Source organism: Sinocyclocheilus grahami, unplaced genomic scaffold (genome assembly GCF_001515645.1).
Source record: "Sinocyclocheilus grahami isolate Dianchi unplaced genomic scaffold, SAMN03320097.WGS_v1.1 scaffold262.1, whole genome shotgun sequence".
Lineage (NCBI taxonomy): Eukaryota > Metazoa > Chordata > Actinopteri > Cypriniformes > Cyprinidae > Sinocyclocheilus > Sinocyclocheilus grahami.
In genome coordinates, this window is record NW_015505441.1 from 1,533,823 (window position 1) to 1,545,145 (window position 11,323).

The following is an 11,323-nucleotide window of genomic DNA, read 5'->3' on the forward strand; positions in this document are numbered from 1 at the left end:
AGAATTAAAAAAAGACACCTGACGAAAAATTTGACAAATTTTATAAGGAAACAGCCAAGCGAACAAAACTACATATATGTTATAATGGATAAATGAAATATGCACTGTTTTTATTTACATTTTTTACATGATTTCCAATTATTTATATTCACGGTTTCTAATATTTGTACAGGCTTTACATTTTTATTTCAATGTAGTAATTAGCAATTCATTTAATTTTATATTTGAACAGATTTGTTACGTGATGGCATTAATTAAAGTTTCTTAAGGGTCAAGATCATGTTATCTGCATCTCCTGCGCTCCATCAAGCCAATCCTATAATAGCTGTCATCACTCAAATTAATGCACAGCTCTACATTATCTGTATAGCATGTGTGTAAGACTCGAATACAATTATGAAGTAATAATTTTATGTTGAATAAATCTTTCAGTGAGTAAAACTGGCTGTGTCTATAGTATTAAAGACTACACAACATTATTATATTATCTTTAAATTAATTTTTAAATGATTATTATTTTAAATGATTGTCCCTGGATTAGTAGGGTACTCTTGTAAAAAAACTAATAGAAAAAAAAGTAGCGGTGGTAGTGGACAGATATTAAGTGTCAATTCTGCTTAAAAAGATGCAATCTAATCCTGTTTACATTAAATAAGCCTGCTCCCGAGCAGGTTTAAGTTAACGGACCTGTTGCTATTACAGCAACTCCGGGATGAGCTTCGAAGAACCAAACAATTCAAGATCATGCCAAATCGTCAACAATCAAATCCAGACTGAGTTAGCTAACTGAGTTAGCGACGTACGAAGAACGGGCCCCTGTGCTTTTTAGCTTGTAGCTTTCATCAGAAACTTATACTGCAAATAACATTTCAAATAGAGTGTGAAGCAAAACAAAAAAATAATAATGATTTATTTATTATTTTAAAATAAGAATTGATTTATTCAACAATAATTTATATCCACACACATTGGCCAGTGGGGCACCTACAAAGATATTTATCACAGGTTGAAAAAGAAGCAACGGGAGTGTCCAACAGAGGACATGGGTGACAAATAAGGTGTTTCCATATAAAAAAAAAAATGCTATATGATTTAAGATGTCTGATGAAGGCCACAAGCTGGAATGCAATAGCAAACCTTGTTAAACAATTTTACAGTTTTGACCTTTTTTCACTTACGTTCTGTCTCAGTAATTTTTTTATACATTTTAATATAAATATTTATTTGCAGGGTTTATTTGACTTTGTAAATGTTTGTAAAGTTGTACTCATTAAAAGTTACATTCAGCAAATTAAATGATTTGATGTCTTGAGGTTTATTTAGTCGCCACACCAAGGACGATAACGATAAAGATATAGTTCTAAAAATCATTCTGAATATTAAAGAATAGCACAGTCCACACCACTGCTAAAACAATCAAGGCACAGAGAGACAATATCGTTGGAATCCCTTTCAGAGGAATTTCTTTCCAGCTGATGAACAACAAAAACAGTAACACCCAATCTGAATCAATCCTGCTGTAACGAGCTCGAGAATTTAAAGCGACAGACGAGCGTGCGTAAAGAAAAAAAAAGGGTGATGCGGAGGAGACAAATGTTTTTCTTTTGCGCACAAAAAATATTCTCGTAGCTTCGTATACTTGCGGATGAACCACTGATGTCACATGGATTATTTTACAGATCTCCTTCCTACGTCTCTGGACTTGGGAACATTTCAGTTGCGTTGCTGACTATGCAGGGTCAGACAGCTCTCAGATTCCATCAAAAATATCTTAATTTGTGTTCCAAAGATGAACGAAGGTCTTACGTGTTTGAAACGACATGAGGGTGAGTAATTAATGACAGAATTTTCATTTTTGGGTGAACTAACACTTTAAGAATTATGAGGGGAACTAGTAGCTGATGGTTGGCTGTGGAATTATCAGGAGAACTAGTAGCTGATGGTTAGCTGTGGATATACACTTAAATCATTACAATTAAACAAAATCGTTTGAAGACAATTTCAATCCTTCATATGTGAATACAGAAGTTTTTCTGTACACTTCAATCACACTGCTATTCCTGTGAAACCTAGGAACATCAGTCAATCAATCAATCAAACCAAAAATCTGCATGTTGTGACGATGACTATATACAGAACACTAGGGCCCGGTTTCATAGACAGGGCTTAGCCTAAACCAGGATTAAGCCATAGTTCAATTAGGACATTTAAGTAATTTTTATAAACATGCCTTAGGGAAAAAAAGCGTTACTGGAGTTCATCTTAAGACAAAACAAAGGCACTGACATGTTTTAAGATCAGGCAATGCAAGTTTCTTTCAGTTGAAACAGCTCAGATTTACATTTTAGTCTAGGACTAGGCTTAAGCCTTGTCTGTGAAACTGGGGGTAGGTGTTCTATGCAAGAGTGAATCTATGCATCACTATCACCAATTGCAGGACCCATCTCAAATACTACTTAGGAACCAACTAATCTTAGCTAAGTTGTAAAATTTAAACTAGTTTTCTACTACTACTGTATCTTTTCATTTTACATAATTGTAGAGGTACAAATGGACAAATGCAATCTGATTTACTTGTTATAAATGCGTTTATCATTACTAATATACATGTTGTTGCAAGGTCCCCACAAATCAAGTGGGAATGTGTGTGTATTATGCAAATAATATACAAATAAGGTCCCTATCAGGCATGTTCACTCAATTTTTTTAGAAGTCCGAATTTAGCATGGTGAAGTCATTACTTCATCAGTTCAGACATTTGAAGTTGTGTATAGGCAATGGTTTTCCATATTTTTTTCAGACCTCTAAAACCTTTAGAAAGGGTGGTCCCCACAGGTGATGATCATAAAGTTGGTCTCCATACAACAGGGAAACCTGTGTGTGTGTGTGTGTGTGTGTGTGTGTGTGTGTGTGTATGTGTACAAGCTATGCTAGCGAACAACACGCTTGAAAATATCCTCACAAATATAGTGAAACATGATGAACAGTTATTTGTAAGGACATTTGAAGTGGTCCTTGAAATGCTCATAAATTGGCCAAAACATGTTTTGCTTTAAATTTGTAATGGGTTTGCATGACAGTGTAACCTGTATTTGTGTGTGTGTGTGTGTGTGTGTGTGTGTTGACCAGGGGAAAGGGAGCGGACGTTGCTCTGACTTTATCCCTTGTGATTGTGTGACATTTTTGGGTTTGCTGGTTCTGTGTGCTTTTCACACTATAGCTCCGACTAAATGGAGATAAAGTGATCTCCACACCACAAGGGGCAGCAGATACAGAGAATCTAGGTGCATTATTACTCTGAACACAATATTAATATAGGCTGCATGGGAATTCTCGTGCTCAAAAACAGCATGGTTGCGTGCCATGCAGAACTGAATTGAAAGGCCTTTTAATTTTGCAACTCATTTTCAGGATGCAGAATTCCAATTTAAATTTGAATGCAAGGAAGTGGAATTAATTGAAACACAAAGAAATTATATTAATAATTAATAACTCATTTTCAACTTGAAAAGCCAAGTTTGTCAGGACAAAGTTCTCAGCATGCAATTAATTTCTTGTCATTGTAATTCATTTACTTCCTTTTCCTGTCAACTTCCATTTCCTGCCCATTTCAAATTCACACAAATAGTTTGATAATTAATAGTAAATAATTTGTTGTTGCTAAACAAGTAAACTACCATTCAAAAAGTCTGTAAGATTTTAAAATAATAATAATACTTACTTTCATTCAGCAAGGACACATTCAGCTGATGAAAAGTGAGAGTTAAGACACTTACATTGATATAATGAAAAAATATATATATTAAAAACTAAATGTTAATTTAAAATGTTAATAATATTTCACATTATTACTGATTTTACTGTATTTTTGATCAAATAAATGCAACCTTTGAAAGCATATATATATGTTTTCTTTCAAAAACATTTTAAAAATCTTACCAGCCCCACTTGAAAGCTCTATCAATATTACTTCAAATAATAATAATCAACCTACTCCTAAATAAAAAAAATTAAAAGCATTGAAAAACAATATCGAAACAACATTTTACTTTCCAGCTCTAAAAGCTTTTAGGCCTAATCCAAAGCAACCAATGTTGGCTCACTTCATCTACGGCATTTAAAAGCAGCAGATTTCTTAAAACTTACATGTTGTTGCAAGGTCCCCACAAATCAAGTGGGAATGTGTGTGTATTATGCAAATAATATACAAATAAGGTCCCTATCAGGCATGTTCACTCAATTTTTTTAGAAGTCCGAATTTAGCATGGTGAAGTCATTACTTCATCAGTTCAGACATTTGAAGTTGTGTATAGGCAATGGTTTTCCATATTTTTTTCAGACCTCTAAAACCTTTAGAAAGGGTGGTCCCCACAGGTGATGATCATAAAGTTGGTCTCCATACAACAGGGAAACCTGTGTGTGTGTGTGTGTGTGTGTGTGTGTGTGTGTGTGTATGTGTACAAGCTATGCTAGCGAACAACACGCTTGAAAATATCCTCACAAATATAGTGAAACATGATGAACAGTTATTTGTAAGGACATTTGAAGTGGTCCTTGAAATGCTCATAAATTGGCCAAAACATGTTTTGCTTTAAATTTGTAATGGGTTTGCATGACAGTGTAACCTGTATTTGTGTGTGTGTGTGTGTGTGAGAGAGAGACTTCAGCCTTGTACTGCTGGACAGAACAACCTTGTTATTGTTCTTTTGAAAGATTTGTAGCAAAAATGTCAAACTTGTTTTCTAAATTTGAATTTGGAAGAAAAATCTGCCTTGGAACCCTGCTCTTTTTTTGTTTAACTGTTTGTGGAGTTTATAAATGTGTGTTAGATGTTTTTGGAAATGTGAATTTGTGTGGAGTTCAAAGTAAATATTAATTTTTGTTGTTGTTTTCTTGTTCTCTTTATTTCCTGGAATAATAATCTTCTTCAAATTTCTCAGACTTTCAGACCCTAATGTATATCTATCTTTCTCTCTTTCTCTGTAGCGTGCTTTAGAAGACTGCAGTATTGAGCTGAGTGAGCAGTATGAGGCCCTTATGAAGCAGCATGCAGCAGAGCAGGAGGAGCACAACCTCCATGTCCGCAGTCATGGCAAGACAAGAGTTGACGGAAATCATCAGTACCAGGTTCAGCATCACATCTTTACATCAAGAAACTACCACTATATCCAATCTGTAGAGGTTTTGACATTTACACATGGTTATTTGAATAGCAGTGCTTAATCTCCTTTGAACTCACTAGGGAATGCTACTTTGTGCAGAAGCGTCTTAGTCAAAAGCCTCTGGTATTATCTAATTTTTATTGTTGAAATGTCGTTTGTTTTTTATTTGTATAGTGTTTTATAGAAAAAATTGAATCTTTGCAAGTTAAATTGGAGCTGAATAGCAGCAAGACCACACGGAAAAACTTCATGGTAAAGCGGCAAGATCTTACTGCAGAGAAAGAGCGGATGGAAGATGAGAAAACAAGGTATTTTATCAAATCCAGCTGTGCGCTTGGGGCAGAATATACACTGCTGTTTAAAATTAGTTTGCATTTATTTGATCAAAACTACTGTGAAACAGTAATATTATCACAATTTAACCATATTCTATTTTAATATACTTTAAGATGTAATTAATTTCTTTGATGGCAAAGCTCCGGAAACATTTATCATCAATGTTGAAAACAGTTTTGCTGCTTAATGTTTTTGTGGAAACTGATACATTTATTTCAGGATTCTTTGATGAATATAAACTTTTAAAAAACAGCATTTTTTCTTTTCTTTTCTTTTTTTTTTTTTGAAAAATAACTTGTACATTAAAAATGTCTTTTGGTCACTATTGATCAATTGTATGTGTCCTTGCTGAATGCACATAATATTGGATGGGTCATTGAATTTAAATAAGATTTGTGTGTGTTTTAGACTGGCTCAGGAGCTGGAGGACACAGAAAAGAAACTCAAGATGCTGATTGAGGAACAGAATCAAGAAAAGTAAAAAATTAAAAACATAAAAGAAGAAATACCTACAATGTCTCTGTATCTGTGTTTATCTGTTTTTTTTTGTGCTTGTGTATGTGACAGGCTGTCCTGGGAGCAGGAAATAGCTGACCTGAGGGTGGAAATGGAGACACTCTGCAGACAGGCAGAGCAGGCCAGTCAGACCGTTCTTCAAGATGAGGTAAAAGCTGCACCTTCACAGCAAACATCTTCTAGAAATCTCACAGACAGTGTAATGAATCATGTATATTACTGTCTGACTGTATATTTTTTTACCTGTGTCTGTGTGAGCAGATAGCTGCGTTAGAGATGCAGAAAGAGCTTGCGCTTTCTCAAGTGGAGGACTGGATTGCAGACGCTGAAAAATATCGGAATTTTCTCAGGTATTGTGTGTAAATTAATGTGTGTTGAGAGGTATGCATGTGCAATATGTTTGTATGCGTAAAGGTGATATGATCTTATATGATTTGTGCTTATTCTGGACAGATTAAATCCTTCCCAGAACCACCTGCTCCAGCAGCAGAAGTGGGAGCAGAATGTAGCGGTCATCCGCAGCAATCTGGTGGGACTAAAGGTGAGGGGAGGAGCTAATATAGGTGGATTACAGGTGAAGGGAGATAGCAGATTCTCTCACTCTGTCCTTCTGTTTTTCATTCACAGAATAAGTTTAATGAAAACCATCTACTCCTACTGAGAGGTGAACAGCTGGACAGTTTGCCTTCAGTCGTGCTCCCGCATCTTCCACCAGTGCCTACAGTAAGTGTCAGTTCATTCATATACTGTATGGCCTAGGGTTGGAGGTACATTGCCGTTCAAAAGTTTATTTATTTTTAATTTTTTGATGTTTTTGAAAGTGTTGCGTTGTCACCAAGGCAGCATTTATTTGATCGAAAATACAGTAAATACAATAATATTGTGAAATATTATTACAAGGGAAAACTATATTTCAAAATATAATTTATTCCTGTGATGGCACAGCTGAATTTTCAGCAGCTATTACTCCAGTCTTCAGTGTCACATGATCCTTCAGAAATCATTCTAATATGCTGATTTGGTGCTCAAGGATAATTTCTTATCCATGTAAAAATAAAGTTTTGAGGAAACCATGATACACTTTAATGATTCATTGATTAATAGTAAGTTCAAAAGAACAGCAATTATTTGAAATAGAAATATTTTGCAACATTGTAACACTTTTGATCAAATTAATGTGTCCTTGCTGAATAGAAGTATTAATTTCTTTCAAAAAAATTCTCACTGCACCCAAACCATTGAACGCTAGTGTATGATGCCATGCTGTTGTTGAATTGATAATCTGGTAGAGAGTTGTTGAACTGATAATCTGGTAGAGTTGTTGAACTGATAATCTGGTAGAGAGTTGTTGAACTGATAATCTGGTAGAGAGTTGTTGAATTGATAATCTGGTAGAGAGTTGTTGAACTGATAATCTGGTAGAGAGTTGTTGAACTGATAATCTGGTAGAGAGTTGTTGAACTGATAATCTGGTAGAGAGTTGTTAAAATGATAATCTGGTAGAGAGATGTTGAACTGATATTCTGGTATAGAGTTGTTGAAGTGATAATCTGGTAGAGAGTTGTTGAACTGATAATCTGGTAGAGAGTTGTTGAACTGATAATCTGGTAGAGAGTTAATGAATTGATAATCTGGTAGAGAGTTGTTGAACTGATAATCTGGTAGAGAGTTGATGAATTGATAATCTGGTAGAGAGTTGATGAACTAGCCATTTTAAAGTAGCTGGTTTTCCACAGTTCGAAACATGGCCTATCCAGTCATATTTATGTTTTGTGAATATAATGTGACTATTTAAATTTCATTTTTTAATCATTATTTTTGCATAGATTTAGTTTACAAGTAATTATATAAGTAATGTATATTTTCTGTGTGTATCATTTATTTTTCCCTTTCCGAAGTTGGAGATAATGAGTCCACTTCAGAATCCTACATCCCATCCCGTTTTCAACAGTGGTCTGCCGACTACAACAACTTCTCCTCCTATAGTTCACCCACAACTCCACTCCTCAATCACACCACCCCAAAGGGCCACACCGCCACTTTCTGCCCCATCTCCTCAAACCACACCATACCTACCCATCACGATAGGTCCACAATCTGCACACGTCCTAAACATTTATGTTCCCATGACAACTCATGCACCTGCCCCTCAAATACCCATGCAAACGATCTCCCTGTCTCAAACCTCATCCCATGCACCTGTTACACCAGCCCCACCGATCCTACCACAGACACATGTAGGCGTTCCAGCTGCCTCAGCAGGCGCCTTTGTTGTATTGCCAAATAATCACGGAGCCAGTTTTCAACCCCAAGCTGCAGTGCGCCTTCCCCAAACATTCATGCCATCCACGTCTGCTCGTAACTCCTCCCCCCAGCCCCTTCCCTCCAATCCTGCGCCAGCAGGAAAACTGGATAAGTTGCTGGAGAGACTGGGCTCACATTTCCCACAATGCAAAAGGTACTGAAATCACACAGTTTTTTGATAAGCTTGTTTCCTTCCAAGTACATTCTTAGGAACCAGTGTAATTTTAGTAGATTTTTTTTGTCTTCCTTTGACACAGTTTGTTGATTGCTTTTTGTAATTGATCTCTGTTTTTGTCTGCATTAGAGATCAGTTGACACGTGTTCTACAGCAAATCAAGAGTGAGCGTGGTACTATGGCTGGCATGTCGATTGATGATCTTACTCAGCAGGTTGCACTGAGACTTGCGCAGATCCAAAAACCGGTGTGTATTTCACTCGTACATAATGTGTTTTTATTGTTCGTTTTGTTCTGTGCATTGCCTGTATCATTTTTAATTTTATCGCTGTTATAGCATCCAGGGCCTATAGCACCTCCATCTGGACCAAGAGCCTTTCCTGCTTCAGTTGGTCCGATTCAGCGTCCCGTAGCCCAGCCACCGCATCCCATGAGGCCTCATTTCCAACCCCCAGTTGCTCAGGTCTTCCACACAAGACCTCCGCAGGTAGAATTTAACTTTAAACCCCTTTTCTTAAATCACATTTAACAAAATCCTCTGAACTATAGGGGAGTGTAGGGAAAGCTGTGCCACTTTTATACTGAAGTTGTTCTCTTGGTAAGGAGAAATGTATCAAGTGTAAAACTAATATGCCTAATTCAGGATGTATGCTATTAGCTTAAGACAAAAAGTGTTTTTTTTTTCTTTGTTCTTTAAAGAGACAAATTAACCCTATACAACAGGATATTCAATCTTTTGGGAATATTGTAACAAAATATTTACACACATTAACAAAGATTATTACTGTTTTTTTAATCTCATTACAAAACCCTACTATATTTTACAGTAGGGTAATACTATAATACTGCATATTATTTCCTAAGGTATATCCATAAACCAACCAGGAAAACCAGTATTCGGATTTTTTTTGAATGTGTTAGAATACCTTTAAATACTTTGGTCATTCGTTTTTTTTTTAAACCATATAAATATACACACTTTTTCTCTGTCTCTGTCAGTCCTCTACCCGGAAATTTTGTTTGATGTGTCAGAATCCTGTGGATGCTGGAAGCCAGTACAACACCAAGTGCTGCCATACCATGCACAAAGAAGTGAGTGTGGAACCTTCATAAAATACATTTAAGGCACATTATTTGCCTTGTCTGTGTTCTAATAACTGTTTTTTCTCTCCTTTTCTTTAGTGTGTTAGTGTTTGGCTCAAGACCAGCAAGAATAACTCCTGTCCTTTCTGCCCATCCAAGTAAGGTCTGACTTCAAGAGAAAACACACAGTCATAGCTGAGCCTATACCTGCAAAAAAATAAGTGGAATGATCATATAAATAGTTATCAAGACACTTGAGAATTAAGTTTTTGTAATTCTATGATAACTCTGGTTAATATAAAAACATATTGTTCCATTCCTGGTCAGTTAATAATTATTATAAGGACAGTATGCTGTTATACTAATTGATGCTACTTTGCAGATCAATGGAAATCCTCACAAAATGAATAGTCGTTTTTTCAGTATTCAGTGTTAATTCAAAGATTTTGAAACACACCCTGAAGTTTAATCCTCTTATGTATGCTTTTATAAAGGTCATATACCATACATACAATCTCCAAAACAAAATAAAATGTTTCTTTCGGAACTTTTCCAAGTGATAGAAAACAGTACTTAACTGGAAAGTGCTGCAGTTATATTATTTGTGTATTTTATTAAATTAAGGATCAACAGAGGCCTTTATGTGGAGAGCTTTATACATTGAGGAAATGTTTTGTAATCACTTATAGTTACCCTTTTTTAAATAAATGATAATATTGTTCAATATAAAAACTGTATTAGGACATTATACCATATTGTTTCAGAATGTAAGAAAACACTGACGCAAAGTTTTTTTTTTTGCATTTTATATGTTTACATTATTACATCAAAGATTATTTAACTTGAACATAATAAACATTCATAACACAACCCTTGCATCTACACTCCTTCCATCTCCAGACACAAGAATATCTGTTCTTTGCTGTTGTCTGAAGATCTGAGTGTGCAAAGTCCTTGTGCATTTTTATGCCTGGATGGCTTTGGAGATGGTTTCATACACCTGTGCAAACCTGGCCCTGGCATTCTCCATGTAGGGCTCCATGCGTGTCTGGAGGTCCTGGGTGTGTGGGGCAAGCTTCTCTCTGGCCTCCTCGACAGCCTTCATCAGCTGTTCCTTGTATTCCTCAGCATATGGGGCGGCCATGGTCTTCAGTTCCTCCAGACTCGCGGTCAGCTTAGTGCGTACGGCCTCGACCATCGGCACAAGTTTAGACTTGGTCTCCTCAACGTTGGTCTCGAACTTCTGCCTCATCTCCTCCAACAGGGGCTGCAGCTTGGCACGCAGCTGATCAGCATTTTCACGGTTCAGGTTGGCGTACTCCTGGAAGACGGGCTCCAGCTTTTCACGGTACTCGTCAAAGTGCTTCTGCAGCACCCCGTACAGCTCAGCACGGTGGGGCTCCAGCTTGGAACGGAGGTCCTCGACGTCAGTCATGACACGCTCGCGCAGCTGCTTGGTGTTCTCCAGGAACTGGTTGGAGATGGTCTCAGCATAGGGAGTCAGAGTCTGGGAGGTGGACTGGGCATAATCTTGGAGCTTAGTCAGGCTCTCTGAAAGTTGCACCCTGAAGAGAAAAGAACATAAATTTGGGAAACACAAACCATTTCAGGTGAAAGTCTGGAATCATAAATCACACTTTGCTTGTTCATTAAGGTCAGACGAGAACTGGCCACCCAACTGAGCCTGGTTTCTCCCAAGGTTCCCCCCCCCCCCCCCCCCCCCCCCCCCCCCCCCCCCGCGGTTTGT

General features: G+C 36.9%; 2 protein-coding genes across 2 annotated transcripts in view; one reads left to right on the forward strand and one right to left on the reverse strand.

Annotated features, from left to right (window-relative positions):
* The first annotated feature begins 1,792 nt into the window (after positions 1–1,792).
* Positions 1,793–10,446, forward strand: LOC107599207 (RING finger protein 214-like). The gene is made up of 13 exons (XM_016290735.1): positions 1,793–1,826; positions 4,987–5,127; positions 5,337–5,470; positions 5,907–5,975; positions 6,066–6,162; positions 6,276–6,364; positions 6,468–6,555; positions 6,642–6,737; positions 7,913–8,472; positions 8,623–8,740; positions 8,831–8,980; positions 9,493–9,585; positions 9,676–10,446. Exons 1-13 carry the CDS (start codon positions 1,821–1,823, stop codon positions 9,736–9,738), a joined length of 1,704 nt encoding a protein of 567 aa, XP_016146221.1. The 5' UTR covers positions 1,793–1,820; the 3' UTR covers positions 9,739–10,446.
* An 18-nt stretch (positions 10,447–10,464) lies between these two features.
* LOC107599208 (apolipoprotein A-I-like) overlaps positions 10,465–11,323 on the reverse strand; it is a 3,949-nt gene continuing 3,090 nt past the window's right edge. Inside the window, exon 4 of the mRNA XM_016290736.1 lies at positions 10,465–11,141. Within this exon, the coding sequence (XP_016146222.1) occupies positions 10,541–11,141 (601 nt within the window). The 3' untranslated portion in view covers positions 10,465–10,540. The remainder of the gene's footprint in view (positions 11,142–11,323) is intronic.